This window comes from Musa acuminata, chromosome BXJ3-7, assembly GCF_036884655.1.
Source record: "Musa acuminata AAA Group cultivar baxijiao chromosome BXJ3-7, Cavendish_Baxijiao_AAA, whole genome shotgun sequence".
Classification (NCBI taxonomy): domain Eukaryota; kingdom Viridiplantae; phylum Streptophyta; class Magnoliopsida; order Zingiberales; family Musaceae; genus Musa; species Musa acuminata.
This window is the reverse complement of record NC_088355.1, coordinates 37,452,825-37,470,157: the sequence shown is the minus strand read 5'-3', so window position 1 is coordinate 37,470,157 and position 17,333 is coordinate 37,452,825. Positions and strand designations below refer to the sequence as shown.

The window sequence follows — 17,333 nt, the reverse complement described above, 5'->3', positions numbered from 1 at the left end:
TCTAGAGGATCTTCTCAACTGAGGCTATGTAGGAAGTTCCTCTCTAACTTCTTCTTGCTTAACATATCCTATAGGTAGATCAACATCAGGCTCTATACCATCTTTCTACACATCTCCCCATCACCCTGATATACTGGAGGTGTAACTGGGTCACAATATGCTAATCCTTCTGCAGAAGTCTTGGTTGGTGCCTTCTTCTTCAAATCCTCAAAGGTTTGATTCTCTAAGAAGACTACATCTCTACGTCTAAATACCTTTTGCTTTTCTGGATCTTAAAACTTGTAACCAAACTGATCATGTGAGTAGCCAAGAAAAATACATTATTTAGTCTTACCATCTAACTTGGACCTCTTATTGAGAACATGTGCAAATACACAACAACCAAACACTCTCAAATACCTATAGGAAACATATTTCCCTGATCATACATGCTCTACAACATCACCATCTAGGGTTGTACATGGTGATAAGTTGATCACATCAACTACAGTCCTCAAAGCCTCATCCTAAAACTTTTTGAATAGCTTGGCCTATGAAAGCATACATCTGATTTTTTCCATGATGATGCAGTTCATCCTCTCTGTAATTGCATTATACTGAGGTGTACCAAGAACTGTCATCTCTTGTTGGATCTCATGTGATATACAATAATCATTAAATAATCCTGTATACTCACCATCATTATCTGATCTTATTCATTTCAATTGCCTTTCTGTCTCCCTTTCAACTCTGGTATGAAATTTTTTTAAGACATTAATAACTTGATCTTTGGTCTTCATAGCATAGGCCCAAACTTTCCTGGAAAAATTATTTATAAAGTGACAAAATAAAGTGCATCACTGATGTTAGGAACATTAACAGATCCACCAGGAGTTTTTGTTCTCAAATGACCACATCCATATGTATAAACACGGTCTAAGACATACATTTTTCTAGATAAAGTAGGACTAATAAATGAAACTCTATGTTGTTTACTAGCCAAACAATTAATACAAGGGTTCAAATATGCATTTCTGAGGTCTGACAATACCTCTCTCTTTGAAAGAGCTTGCAGCCCCTTCTCGCTCATGTGTCCCAGTCACCTATGTCATAACTCTATATTGAAGTCTTTTTCTATAACATTCAGTTGCTTATCATAAGCTTTGCCCTATAAACTGTATAAGGTGTGACATTTCTTTCCATTAGCTACAATAAGAGAACTCTTATTGAGCTTCCATTACCCTTTGTGAAATCTGCTATCATAATCTTCATCTAATCTTCTAACTGAAATTAAATTCAGCCTCAAATCAACTATATGTCTCATATCCTTAAGCACCAACTTGTAGCCAAGGTTGGTCTTTATGTAGATATCACCCATGCCAATGATGTTTGCCATGCTATAGTTGCCCATCTTGACAACACCAAAATTTCCAGACCTGTATGTAGCAAAAAACTTTATTCGTGGTGTAGTATGATAAGAAGCACATGTGTTAATTACTCCCTCAAGATCCTGACACACATAAGAAAAAATATCATCAGAAGAAGACAAAATCAAATAATCACTACCCTGCACTATAGTTGCAATATTATCTTTTGACTCTATAGACTCCACTTCTTTTTTCTCTTTCTTTCTTTTCTTAGGTTGCTCATATTGATTCTTGTAATATCCTTTCTCACCATAGTTATTGTAAACAATATCTTTTCTTAATATTGACTTGCTTCTACCAATACGTGAATTGCTTCTATTCTTAGACTTTGACCTTCCTTTGTTCTTTGAGATAAGTATATGTGAATCATTCTAAGATGTTGTTGAATTCTTTCATCTCAACTCCTCATTCAATAAACAACTTGTTACTTGACTCATAGTGATAACACCATATTGTGCAAAATTACTGAGGGAAACCACTAGTGTCTCCCAACTTTCTAGTAATGAATTGAGAAGTAACATTACTTGCAACTCATCATCAAGAGATATTTTCATAGAGAATAACTAGTTAGTGATACTCTACATTTCATTCAAATGCTCAGCAATAGAAGCACCCTCTTTATATTTTAGGGTTACAAGTTTTCTGATCAAGAAAGCTTTGTTGCCAACTGTTTTTCTTTCATAGAGACCTTCCAACTTTTTCCAAAGAGAATATGTAGAACTTTCAGTAGAAACATGGTGAAAGACACTATCATAGAGCCACTATCGAATAAACCCAATTATTTTTTAATCTAATCTCTTCCACTCATCATCTGTCATAGTTGTGGGTTTTGCACTATCCCCCTGCAAAGGTCCATATAAATCTTTACAATACAAGAGATCTTCAATTCTTGGTTTCCATATCATCCTATTGTTTCCATTCAAGCTAATCATATGAGAAACACTACTGGCCTCCATTTCTGAATACAAAAAATAAATCACCACAACTCTACTCTAATACCAATTGATGGGATATAAAGAGAAATAAACTTTGTATAGAAATAAATACTTGCAGGCCGTAACACGCATCAGAATTAAATGAAAATCACAATCAAATATGACACCAAGATTTACATAGAAAACCCCTCCAAAGTGAAGGGTAAAAGCCACGGGGCAAACTAGAGATAATCTACTATAAGAATAATAAATATACAATTCTCAATCTCTTGCCCAAAGTCTTAGCAACAATCATAAGAGAATAATTGGGATACAATGATCACGTCACTATGCATAATATTTAAATTCTCCCCAAGTAATCACAACAAGAATTTACTGTAGATCTGATCTAACATAAGATGATAACACTACTATATGATTAAGAACAGTCTCTCTACGTTGTCCTTGTTTTCCTCCATTTCTTTCTCTTATTTTTCTACCTTTTTTTGAACCAAGTTGTTGCTGCAATTTGATCTTCGTTGCAGTTTTTCTCATCGTGCTGCTATAATTTTTCTTACTCTTTTCGCAGCCACCCACATCCCTCTAATTTGATCTAGGATTAGATTAAAGGGGATGGATTATGGGCTGTTAAAGCTCATCATGGACTGAATTCATGGGCTTTTAGCCCAACGAGATTTAAGTTGGGAGGTGCAACCTTCATGGAAGTACCGGGATCATTGAAATGTACGTCTACTGTCTTGTTGCTAGCTATATAGTACACGATGAACACCAAAAGGTGCACAAAAAAGGGTCCGCTCATCTTCGACTTGGCATCCCATTAGGGTTTCCTGTAACTTGTGCTGACGACATGACAGCGGAGCCTCGATTGAATTTTAGCGAGTCACTTACAAGGATGGCTGGCTATGGAGTCTGAGAGCTAAGTAACCTGAAAGCTTCTCGAAAGCAAACTTAAAGAGGTGGTTGATCACCATAATATGATCATAAACGTCTTGTTTTGTTGGTCATAGGCTCTGTTGCAACAATGCTACCGATCAGTGGAGGATGTTGCTCCACCGTAGCATTCTTAAAAGTCTAGGGTTGGAATCGGTGTGTTTCTGACCTATTAAGCAAGGTCTTCAGAGACAGGTTAACCATGGTCTTCGTGCAATAATGCTACCGGTCGGTGGAGGATGTTGCTCCACTACAGCATTCTAAAAGTCTAGGGTTGAAAGTTTCTGACCTCTGACCTAGCAAGCAAGCTCTTCAGAGACGGGCTAACCATGATACTCCTCCTCTCTAATGTCCTTTTATTCTTTATCTACATTGGTGATACTGTTGTGGTTATATTTCCCTCGAAGAATGCACAACCACATCATCAGTGACATATGTCTTTGAGATGATGAACAGAAAAGTGTTAGTTTGGCAAGTCCCATAGTCCAACATCGGGAAAATAAGGCTTGTTATCTCTTATTGGAACTATAAATAAGGGTCTGGACTTTGAAATCAGATGCACCACAAGAAAAACCTAAGTGTTTGATTTGGGTTTAAGTCCACACTCAATTAAATAGTTTGGGCTTATAGTTTGGGTTTTTTCTTGTTTAGTATTTTCGGGTGTTTTATGGCCTATGAATATCTTTCTAAGGCATTTGTAATAGTCTCTCTTTTATAGTAGTGATTTGCTCCTCTTTCGTCCGTGGATATAGGTCAAGGTCAATTGACCGAACCACGTAAATTTGGTGTTCTTGTCGCTTTTATCTTTTCGTTTTAATATCTTTGTTGGGTTACCAAAATTACCCTTTAGTAAATTTCCTAGGGCTAGCTCTAACAAACTAGTATCAGAGCTTGGCTTCAGGATCTTTTGGCAACGGTGACAATAACAAAGATTGTTGTCGAGAAATTTGATAGACATTTACTGCAACTTGCTCCGGTGCGTCAATCGCTTCTTCCGGCGAGCTTCCATCGATCATTCGATGAACCCTCGGTGATGCTCCTGCGGACTTCCGGTAAACTCCTGGACTTGCGACGATCCACTTGGCGAGTTTCGATGAGCTTCTTTTAGCAAGATCCTGGACTTCTCGGATTTGTTCTCGTAGAACCTCTGATGACCATCCGGACTTCCATCGAACTCTCGAACTCCTAACGTGATCATAGTCTTGACTCCGGCGCAACTCCTACTGCATGTCTTAGTTAATCCTGCACATGTAAAACAAAACTTCGATCGAGACAATTAATCCTAAGCAATTAACCAAGTTGTCCGGCATGTCATTGGTCCCTCGACGCTTTGTCTGATTCTTCGGCGCATCGTCCTCTCCTACGGCCTATTGCCCAATCGGTCAGTTGACTCCGCAACTCCGATATCCTTAGCACAATACCCGCTCTTCTTGGCCCAATGCTCGAGTCTATGGCCCGAAGCCTTCTGTCGATACATCGACCGATCCACCGGCCCGACGTCCAATCTTCTAACATGTTCCTCCAGCACAACATGATTTTTCCTGCTTTAATTGTCTCATCCTGATCGAAGTATCTTGCATCACTCAAAACGCAGATTAAAACGTAAACACATATCAAGTGGTTTCATCATCAAAATACGAGATTCAACAGGAAGGTTGTCGACGATGGTCCATCGATCAAGCATGAGGTATCTCACATCACTTGCAAGCAGGTGATAAAACAAACGGGATAGAAAAGCAGATTGACAATATAGATAAATTGTTCATGCATCATAAATAAAAACCAAATAATACTTTTTCGTGATCGAAAGGTGCTAACAAATAGATATAAAATATTTGATTTTACAAACATAACTCTGATACCGATTGTGAGCAAAAAAAATATATCCTTATGTTATGAGAAAAAAAATTAATATTAAAATATAAAATCAAATAACAATAGATCAAATTTATGATATATACCTTTCAAAGTCATTCAAAAAGCTTTTATCTGATCTACAAGTATACCATTATCGGATCCGAAAGGTATAGCAATGTCGATCTATAAGTAGAACTAGACTCGCCTTCTCCTCTCTTCCTAACTTCACAGGACCGCTATGAGTAATCGATTAAGGACAAAAGAATGATGAGAAAAGATATATAATCTTTCAATGATTAGTTCACATAACTTAGAAGAGATGAGAGAAAATCTATAACATCTCAATGACTAGTTCACATGATTAAAAGGTGATGAGAGAAGATATCATGTATTCACTTATCCATATATCCACACATCATGTGTTTAGTCCTTATAAGGTTACGTCTATTTATAAATAAGAGTAGAAAGAGGGTAGGATAAATAATTAGGAGAGTTTTTTCGATCAAGATCTATCTCCTAAGAAATACTATTATAATTAAGTTTTTTTATTGATTAATAACCATAATTAGAATCTAATCATGTTTAAAATATATTTTATTTAATTAAAATATAATAATATAATCTAATAGTCTGTATTTATTAGATAAGGATATGAAAGTGAGAGACTTAGGTAAGTGGATAATCAGGTCTGTACTATAACGGCGGATTAGAAAGTGAGAGATGAGGTGTGCAACTATTTAGTATTTGACATACGATTCACGCATTCACAATAATGCAAAGTGATTCCTCGAAAAAGGAACTTAGCTTTGTGGGCGTCGGTTGTTTGTGGTGCAGACATGTCCGAATATGAAAGCCAATAATTGAAGAGCAATTTAACTATTGCACAAAAGCTTAAAGGATTAATGTCATGATGTGGAGAACTAAGAATCTAAATCCAGACATAGAGGGCAAAATTGATTAACTGCTTCTCTAAACCTCAAGTTAATCCACGTGTTAGACATAAATCCTATTAGGATAAGATGTTAAATCATTGTTAGTTCTATCTCCACCACATAGTGACCCAATTATGATAAAGATTTAATAATTTCAATTCCATCACTGATGATTTGGTGTTAATATTGACCCACCAGTCTATACAAATAAATTTATCTTACTTAAATTTAAATATTTTGATAGATTATGATTAGAATTTGGATTAATGATTCTAGAAGTATAGTTATCAGGATTTATTCTTATAAATATATACTGAGTCCTAAGATTTGAGAGGTAGAGGTAAGGTACTTTAGAGTGTATCTCTCTAGAGGATCTAGAAAATATTAAGAAATTTATTTTTCTTATTTATGTGAGGGAGTGTACTAAGTGTTTTTGGCTTCGGTTTGGGTTAACTCAAGTGAGAGTAATCCCTTGTACTAATTTTTCTCATATAGTTAAGAATTTATTTATTTTTTTTCCATGAACATAGGTAGGGGGTTGTGGAAGAATGCTAAATCTTGTGTCGACTTTTTAAATATATTTTTTAATATTAATCTTAGGGTTTTTTTATTTTTATTTATTATTAATCTTAAGAGTTTTCTTTTTTATTACATATTATTATTATTATTATTACTATTAATAGTAGGTAGGGAGTTGTAGCTACTGGTGTACTAAGGGTTTCATGGTCCTGTTGAATGAAAGATTGCATCAAGGGTTGTATCATATGGAAATAAATAGTAAAGACATCAAAGTGCTGAAAATAAGTTAGGGGATGATAAATACATATAACAATAAGTTTTATTTGCAATAAATAAATGATCATAATTATGATTTTTAGGATGTAGATAATTATTCGGGAAAAAATCCAGTAATAGTAAGATAAGTGAGATGAATGTCTCTTTTTTGAATCAAGTAGTATCATTGACTTAATGCAGCTATATACGATTCATTAGTAGGTTTGTTGGAATTTGGTGTTGGATCATGAACCAATTCAATTCATATATGTTAGAGCTAGCCTCAGGATATTTACCAAAGGGTACTTTTGGTAATCCAATAAAGACAATAAAGCGGAAGAATAAAAGAAATGATAATAACACTAGATTTACATGGTTCGGTCAATTAACCTTCACCTACACGAACAAAAGAGGAGCAAATCACTACAATAAAAGAGACTATTACAAATGCCTTAGGAAGATGTTCCTAGGCCATAAAACACTCGAAAATATTAAACAAGAAAAACCTCAACTATAAACCCAAACTATTTAACTGAGTATGGACTTAAACCCAAAATAAACACTTGTGGTGCATCTGACTTCAAATCTCAAACCATTATTTATAGTTTTAATAGGAAATAACAAGTCTGATTTTTTCGATGTAGGACTATGAAACTTGCCAGACTAACAATATAGATGTGAGTAATTCTTTAAGTCAATGGTTTAGTTTTGTATATAAGGCAAAAAGTGAAAAAATACTCACCAAGGTAGGAATTATTAGAGTCGAAAATATTTTAGGAGTTGTAATTAGGTTTTAACTGCTTGGGAGGAGTTTTAATTAAATTCTAGCTACTTGAGATGAGTTTTAATTAAATTTGAATTTTTTGATGGATGAGGATTATAATTTAGATTAGAGACTAGGAATAATCATTAAAGAATTAAAATTTATTCCTATAAATATATATTTAATCTCAAGATTTTGATGTAAGAAAGAGAGACGATGCTTATAAGGGTTTTTCTCTAATAAATCTAGAGGATTGAAAAAAAGGTTTAATGGATTTAGGTGAGAGAGTGTGCTAAGTGATTTTAGACTTTGAGTTTGGGTTAGCTGAAGAAAAAATAATTTCTTGCATTAATAGAGTTATCGAACCATAGTATTACGTTAATTTTTGATATATTTTTTTATTATTAATCTTATCATTTTTCTTTTTGGCTAAAGTTTTCTCGACCTCCCTCGAGAAAACTGTACAGAAGGGCAATCTGTACCTTCCATCACAGGTCAAATTAAAGGGGATGCGAAGTAGTGATGAGAGCGTGTTCCCGTTTCTTTCCTAGCTATTAAGATGCCAACGAAGACTGATAACGACGAAGCAGAGCACGCTGAAACACGAGGAGATGATGTGTTTCTCTGAAGCTGTCTTGGTGGTACCTCCATGCATTCATTTACTATCGTCCAGCCATGCCACCGTCTCCTTTAACTTAGTGCGGACAGTGACATACAAACAACCTTCTTGGTGGTACCTTCGTTCATTCATTTACTATTTTCCATCTCCTTTGACTTTGTTAATACTGTCACAGAAAATGGTGTTTTTGCTGTCTATGTATTCTCCGAAGTAAGTTACAGTTTCTGCACAACCACAGTGGACAGAGTACTAGGCCACTAGATTTTTATGAACACTGTATTTTTGGAAAGCAGAAAATAGTCAGCTTCAATTCTCCGATAGTTCACAAAACAAAAGGTACTCTTGACTATATTCATTCAGACCTTTGGGGTCCAGCTCATGTTCAGTCTAAGGGTGGTGCCAGGTATATGTTGACTTTCATTGACGATTATTCCAGAAAAGTTTGGGTTTATTTTGTAAAGCATAAAAATGATATTTTTCTAACCTTTAAACAATGGAATGCTTTGATTGAGAAGCAAACAGGTAAACATATTAAGCAGCTTCGAATAGATAATGGCATAGAATTTTGTGAAGGTGACTTTGATGAATTCTGCAAAAATGAAGGATTCGTTCGGCATCGCTCTGTTAGGATGACGCCTCAACAAAATGGTGTGGCCGAACGTATGAACAGAACACTCTTGGAGAGAGCAACGTGTATGATCTCAAATGCAAGGCTGACAAATGACTTTTGGGCAGAAGCGATTAATATAGATTGTTACGTTGTCAACCGCGCTCCTTCTGCAGTACTTAACTTTAAAACTCTGGAGAAAGTTTGGTTAGGTACTCCTTCTGATTACTCTGATTTAAAATTTTTTGGGTGTCCAACATACATGCATGTAAATGAAGGAAAATTAGAGCCTCGAGCTAAAAAGTGTATTCTTCTTGGGTATGCTTCTGGGGTGAAAGGATACAAATTATTGTGTTCTGATCCCAAATCACTAAAATTTATAATCATTTGATATGTTACTTTTGATGAATTGTTTATATTATCTTTCAAAGAGGAATCTACTAGTTGTACAAATGATAGTGCGCAGAAGCAGATGGAGCTTGAGATTGGTAATTCAGATTCTTTTAAGTTGAACTCTTCTACTCAAAAAATGCTAATAGATGGTCCCGAATCTACTGATAAAGATGATCTAGAGGAAGAGCAATATTCCATAGCCAAGGATAGACCACTGAGAAATATTCGACCACCACAAAGATATGTAAATTTGGTTGCATATACTTTGTCTGTTATAAAAGAAACAAGTGAAGTTGGTGAGCCTACTTCCTACTTAGATGCAGTTTCTTATGATAATTCCTCAAAGTGGTTGATCACGATGAATGAAGAAATTGAATCTCTCCATCAGAATAGAACTTGGGATCTTGAGAAGCCGCCTTCCGGTAAGAAAATTGTTGGATGAAAATGAGATACTATTACTGAGGGAAAAGTCCTTGTTCAGAAAATTTATACGAAAGACAATCCAGCTGATATACTTACGAAGCCTCTTCCAGTTTACAAGTTCAAGCAGTGCTTGGACTTTGTTGGTGTTCATTGTTGGTGATTGTCCGTTGGGGCTTTTATGATGAAGGTGGAGCAAATTTGTTGGGACATGCCAAGGTGGAGATTTATTAGTTTGGCAAGTCCCATAGTCCTACATCGGGAAAATCATGCTTGTTATCTCTTATTGGAACTATAAATAAGGGTCTAGGCTTTGAAGTCAGATGCACTACAAGAAAAACCTAAGTGTTTACTTTGGGTTTAAATCCACACTCAGTTAAATAGTTTGGACTTATAGTTTGGGTTTTTCTTGTTTTGTATTTTCAAGTGTTTTATGGCCTAAGAACATCTTCGTAAGGCATTTGTAATAGTCTCTCTTTTATAGTAATGATTTGCTCCTCTTTCGATCGTGAATGTAGGTCAAGGTCAATTGACCGAACCACATAAATCAGGTGTTCTTGATGTTCTTGTCGTTTTATCTTTTCACTTTATTGTTTTTGTTAGATTACTAAAATTAGCCTTTGGTAAATTTTCTGGAGCTAACTCTAACAAAAAGTCCTATAAAAGAATCAGGAATAATCAAATTACAAGTAATAAGAACTAATTGTGGTTCTGATTATGGGATAATGAGTCAGTTAAATGCCTTCTTGTAGACCATATATAGTCGTCCTGGCGTGCAAAAAGCTCTGCGTTCCATGCACCATCGTGTTCTTAGGAAAGGCATGAGCATGAGGGTGGAAGAAGTCCTTCACATGGTTGGAGGGGCAGGGGAAACCAGCTATGCCTCCAATTCTAAGTTTCAGGTGGTTCCTCTTGAACTGTTTGTATGAACTTAAAAGCTTATACATACCTAGCATTCACCACATCCGATCATGGTTTGCTGACTGCGTCACAGGAGAAGCACTTCTCATGACGAAGCCAGTACTGGACGATGCAATAGGAGGGGTTTACAAGTCGCTACACCCTGTGAAGATGGTGGTCGCCGACTTAGGTTGCTCCTCGGGCCCCAACACTTTCGTGGTGATGTCCGAAGTGCTCGACGTCGTCAGCGACCTACGACGAAGTCTGCAGGAACGTCAGGAGCCACCGGAGATCCAGTTCTTCTTAAATGACCTTCCGGGGAACGACTTCAATCACGTTTTCCGGTGTCTGGGCGAGTACAAGAGGAAGGTCGAGCAAGAGAAGGGGAATCTGCTGGTGCCCTACTACGTGGTGGGAGTGCCGGGCTCCTTCTACGGCAGGCTTTTCCCACGTCGGAGCGTCCACTTCGTCCATTGTTCTGGATCTCTCAACTGGCTCTCTCAGGTTGACCTCCTCTTAAACGGTAGTATACGAAGCAGTCGATACTGCTGTCTGATAGCTCATTCTAGCTATCCTGAAACGTCAGGTTCCTCAAGGACTCGACACCGAACGGGGTGCCTCACTCAACAACAAGAACATCTACATTACAGAGACAAGCCCACCGGAGGTTGTGAAAGCATATCAACAGCAATTCCGAAGAGACCTTTCAGAATTTCTCAGGTGTCGGCATGCAGAACTCTGCTACGAAGGCAGACTGGTGATTTCATTTGGAGGCAGGAAAAGTAATTGCCCGACCTACGGACAGATGAGACACCTCTGGGGACTCTTAGCTGAGGCCCTGAACGCTTTGGTGTTAGAGGTAAGAAGTAACATCGATTGATGACATCGTGACAACTGATTCATCGAGTTATTTACGTATCAAATCCAGGGAATGATAGAGGAGGACAAACTGGTAACCTTCAATCTGCCACGTTATGCGCCTTCCATGGAAGAAGTGAAGGCAGTCATCCATGGTGATGGTCTGTTCGATGTAGAAGAAGCACAAGTTTTCGAGGCTAATTGGGACGCGTTCGACGACTCAGACGATGATTCTGCTGCATTCGACAGTGATCTAAGCGGCAAAAACGTGGCAAAATACGTAAGAGCAGCGGTGCAACCATTGATTTCGGAGCAATTCGGCGACGCCATTCTCGATGAGCTGTTCGCTAGATATGCAGCAAATGTTTCGAGGCACCTCCTTCAGCAGAAAACTAAGCATAGCGTGTTTGTCATTTCCTTGAAGAAAAAGAATGAAAGCCATCTCGCTGCTGGTTGATGGACGGACTTGCAATGTGCATTCGACTCCATACTATTATGTTGCACTTTATACTTCTTTTTTAACAAGGTTATTAAGCCATCAACCCTTATACTTCTATTACACAACTAGGAAAGTGAAAAATGAGGGAGTAATCAATTATGGTTCGGGATGGATATTATATTGAAAATTTTGTTTAATATCTGATATCACATTGTATCTATCCATCGATCCATTCTCGCTCTAGTGATCCCAAAGTGTCAGGTTCCTCAAGGACTTGACACTGAACAGGGAGTCTCACTCAACAAAAAGAAGGTCTACATTGCAGAAACAAGCCCACCGGAGTGTCATAAAAGCATATATCAAGATCAATTCCAAAGAGATCAACTCGAGATTTGCAGCTAATGTTTCGAGGCATCTCCTCAAAGAGAAAACTAAGCAGAACGTATTTGCCAATTCTTGAAGAAAAAGGATGACAGCCATTTTGCTGCTGCCTGATGTTCGACTCCGTCCTTTGCGTCGCAATAGGAACACTAGACATTTCGTCGAACACCCTTTTGAGTGTCGTTGCGAGTTGCACCAAAGAGCACTGTCCTTGGGCAGTAAACCACCATCTTGTAGACTATATACAGAGTCCGGGGGCTTAAAACTTAGCATTCCATGTTGGGGATGGAGGAGCAAGGAAAAACAGAATACTACAATACGAGTAAAAAGAATCCTTTCGATTCAAGAAAACTGTTGTAGTATTAAAAGCAGGAGGAACACTTACAAGATACCAAGTGCACACAGACTCTCTATCTATCTGTCTCTTTCTCTATATCTTGCTACATGAACTACGGTCCTATTTATAGGACCTAATGACAACCACCCTATAACTACTAGATCAAGGTAATTATTGAAATCACCCTATAACTACTAGATCATGATTGAGGTGGTTATTTAAATTATCCTATAACCACTAAATCATGATAACAATCTAGATAGATAACTATGAATCAAATCTCAACACTCCCCCTTGATTCATAGTTACATACACCAATTTGCAACATAAGATAAACATGCTTTCCTTTCGGACTGGAAGTGATTTGGTGAGGATATCCGCAACTTGTTCATCCGTTCCATAATACTTCATTGTTATGGCTCCACTTGCCTGAAGTACTCTTTTGATCATCTAAAGCCCCTGCACAATTAGTATCAGTAAAACCAAATAATTTGCATTTAAATTTTGTTTTGAACATCCATTTTAACCCAATCGCTTTCTTTTCTTTCGGTAGATCCATTAGCTCCCAAGTTTTATTCTTCTCAATTGACTTGATTTCCTCCTTCATTGCTTTTCTCCATTCCTCTTTTTTAACTGCTTCCTCAAAAGTTGTCGGATCTGAAATAAACAAAGCAAATGTTGAGTTATAAATTTCTGTCAGTGATCTGAAATTTCTTGGAGGGGTTTCATCTGAGGAATCCGAATTTGAACTGCTATTGGGTGAGGTTGACGATGAATTTGTTGGAGCAGGATCTGTCACTTGATTCTGCGGAGTGTCTAGTTCTGTTGGAATCTGCATTTGTGTTTCACCTTTATTGGTCTCCCAATTCCAACTTGCCCTTTCATCAAACATAACATTTCTGTTAATAATAACTTTGCCACTAACAGGGTTATATAATCGATATGCTTTCGATTGTAAAGAATAACCAATTAAAATGCATTTCTCTGATTTTTCATCAAGCTTGTGATGATTTTGTGAATTCACCAAAGCATAAGCAATACAACCAAAAATTCTTAGATGTCTAACACTTGGTTTCATACCATACCAAGCCTCAAAAGGAGTTTGATTCATAACAGCTTTTATTGGTGAAATATTCAACAAATAAACTGCTGTTGCAATTGCTTCTACCCAAAACTGATTTGGAAGATGTTTTCCTTTAAGCAAACTTTTTGCCATTTCAATGACAGTCCGATTCTTACGCTCAGCTACACCATTTTGCTCCGGTGTATATGGTGCTGTCAATTCTCTGTGAATACTATTTTCTTCACAAAAAGAACTAAACTCATTAGATAAAAATTCACCACCTCTATCTGTCCGAAGTGTCTTTATATATCTACCACTTTGTCTTTCTACAAGTACCTTAAACTTTCGAAAATTATCAAATGTTTCAGATTTCAATTTCAAAAAATATACCCAACTCATGCGACTATAATCATCCGTAAACAATAAAAAATATTGACTTCCACCAAATGATTTTGTATTCATAGGTCCACATAAGTCAGCATGAATTAATTCAAGACAATTAGATGCTCTCCATGCTTTTCCAATAGGAAATGATTTTCTACTTTGTTTGCCATAAATACATCCTTCACATACATCAAGTGTATTAATCTTAGGCAATCCAAAAATCATTCCTTTTTGACTTAACAACCTTAAACCTTTAATGTTAAGGTATCCATATCTTAAATGCCATAAACTAGACTCATTCTTTTGAGTTGTGATAGGCGCATGCCTTTCAATATTTGACACATCAAGTGGAAACATCTTGTTTTGTGTCATGCAAACATTTACTATAATCAAACCAGATTTCTTATCTCTAATAGTGCATGAACCATCATCAAATATTACTGAATATCTATCATTTACTAATTGTCCAACACTCAACAAGTTATGTGATAAAGTAGGAACAAAGAAAACATTATCAAGGTATTTTACCTTTCCTTGATTTGTCTTCACCTCAATTGTTCCTTTCCCTTCCACTTAGATTTGCTTGCTATCTCCAAATCTAACTTTCAACTTGTGAGTTTCATCAATATCTCTAAATATTGATTTTATGCCTGACATATGATTAGAACATCCACTATCCAGAAACCAAATATCATTTGAGATATTATGAACATGTGAATGAGTCATAAACAACTTACTATTTTCCTCATTTTTCTCCACATAGCTTGCTTGCTTTTCTCTTTTCCGGCAATCTGCCTTCATGTGACCAAACTTTTTACAATAGTGATATCGAATTCCACTTTTGTAATTTTTTTTATCATCATTTGATTGCCCTTGTTCATCAAAGTGTCCTCTTCCTCTTCCATTTCCTCTACCACGAAATCCTCCTTTGCCACGTCCTCTTCCTATTGATTTTTTGTCTTCTTTTGAAGTAGAAGACTCCTCCTTAACCTGAAATGCTTTTTCTTCACTTTTTTCAAGTGATCTGTTCAACCTTACTTCATGTGCTTGCAAGGAACCCATTAGTTCATCAAATGAATAAGTAGATAAATCTTTTGATTCCTCAATTACGGCAACAATATGATCAAATTTCGGAGTTAAACTTCTCAAAACTTTTGCAACAATTATATGATCAGGAAGATATTCACATAAGATTTCATTTGACTAACAATTTCAGTCACTCGAGAAAGAAAATCTTGCACCGATTCATTGCTTTTCATGAACAAAATTTCAGACTCACGACGGAGGGTTTGAAGTTTTACCGTAATCACCCTTGATGAGCCTTGAAATTCATTTTGAAGTATCAACCAAGCTTGCTTTGAGGTTGTCGCTGCTGCAATTCTTGAGAAGATCGTCTCATGTACAGCTTATTGAATGAAGAACAATGCCTTTGAGTCATTCTTTCTATTCTCCGTCAGCCTGATTTCGTCATCTGGATCTGCATATCCATTCTCTATTAAGTCCCAAAGATCTTGAGACTTGAATAGAGTCTTCATCTTGATACTCCAAAATTCATAACTTTTGCCCGAGAAGATGGGGATAAGGGGTTGAGACATGGAATTGCCATTGAAAGCCATAATGCCCAGTTCAGATTGAAACTAGGCTCTGATATCACAAATGTTGGGGATGGAGGAGCAAGGAAAACCAGAATACTACGATACGAGTAAAGAGAATCCTTTCGACTCAAGAAAACTGTTGTAGTATTAAAAGCAGGAGGAACACTTACAAGATACCAAGTACACTTACAAGATACCAAGTGCACACAGACTCTCTATCTATTTGTCTCTTTCTCTATATCTTGCTACATGAACTACGGTCCTATTTATAGGACCTAATGACAACCACCCTATAACTACTAGATCAAGGTAGTTATTGAAATCACCCTATAACTACTAGATCATGATTGAGGTGGTTATTTAAATTATCCTGTAACCACTAAATCATGATAACAATAAAAAAATATAATCATATAAAAATAATCTTTAAAAATAAGTAAATAAAATTATACCTTTATATAAATAATAAATCGTATTGGTTTCTCATTAAATCATTTGATAATTTTATAATTTTAGATAAAGTTATTAGATACTTTAAAATTAAAAAAACTATGTTAGCATCCTACAAGGGCTGAAATGCTAATATAACATCTAGATCAAATGTATTTGCATTTGGAACGTAGTATTTGCATTGACACTCCATAGTATAACATCTAGATCAAATGTATCTTGTCGTTTGCTATGACACTCCATAGTATTTGCATTAGGAACGTAGCTGCTGCCCGCAAGTGAAATGATGACCACTAAAGGTCATTTCCCATAATAATATTGTTGTCGACAAAGTTAGGTGTTGTCGACAAAGTTAACTGCTTGGGAGGAGTTTTAATTAAATTTAAATTTCTTGATGGATTAGGATTATAATTTAGATTAGAGACTAGGAATAATTGTTAAAGAATTAAAATTTATTCTTATAAATATATATTTAGTCTCAAGATTTTGATGAGAGAAAGAGAAATAAGATACTCGATGCTTATAGGGGTTTTTCTCTAATAAATCTATAAAGGGTTGAAAAAACAAGTGAGAGGGTGTGCAAGTGATTTTAGGCTTGAGTTTGGGTTAATCGAAGAAAAAATAATTTTTTGCATTAATAGAGTTATCGAACCATAGTATTACGTTAATTTTTTATTTATTTTTTTATTATTAATCTTATCATTTTTCTTTTTGGCTAAAGTTTTCTCGACCTCCCTCGAGAAAACTGTACAGAAGGGCAATCTGTACCTTCCATCACAGGTCAAATTAAAGGGGATGCGAAGTAGTGATGAGAGCGTGTTCCCGTTTCTTTCCTAGCTATTAAGATGCCAACGAAGACTGATAACGACGAAGCAGAGCACGCTGAAACACGAGGAGATGATGTGTTTCTCTGAAGCTGTCTTGGTGGCACCTCCATGCATTCATTTACTATCGTCCAGCCATGCCACCATCTCCTTTAACTTAGTGCGGACAGTGACATACAAACAACCATCTTGGTGGTACCTTCGTTCATTCATTTACTATTTTCCATCTCCTTTGACTTTGTTAATAGTCACAGAAAATGGTGTTATTGCTTTCTATGTATTCTCCGAAGCATGTTACAGTTTCTGCACAACCACGGTGGTCCTTCTTATAAGCTATTTATGTTGGGTCCCTGGGCTTGGATAATTTGGGTCATAAGCCCAAATCAACTAATTGGAGATTAGAGAGAACGAAATTAGGGTCAGATTAGAGAAAGAGCGTGCAGCGCGGCGGCGTACAGAGAAAAGA

General features: G+C 36.5%; 1 protein-coding gene across 1 annotated transcript; it reads left to right on the top strand.

The window, feature by feature from the left end:
• Positions 1 to 10,382: 10,382 nt before the first annotated feature.
• On the top strand, positions 10,383 to 11,936 carry LOC135642732 (anthranilate O-methyltransferase 3-like). The gene is made up of 4 exons (XM_065159123.1): positions 10,383 to 10,538; positions 10,631 to 11,040; positions 11,123 to 11,395; positions 11,465 to 11,936. Exons 2-4 carry the CDS (start codon positions 10,645 to 10,647, stop codon positions 11,849 to 11,851), a joined length of 1,056 nt encoding a protein of 351 aa, XP_065015195.1. The 5' UTR covers positions 10,383 to 10,538; positions 10,631 to 10,644; the 3' UTR covers positions 11,852 to 11,936.
• The last annotated feature ends 5,397 nt before the right edge of the window (positions 11,937 to 17,333 follow it).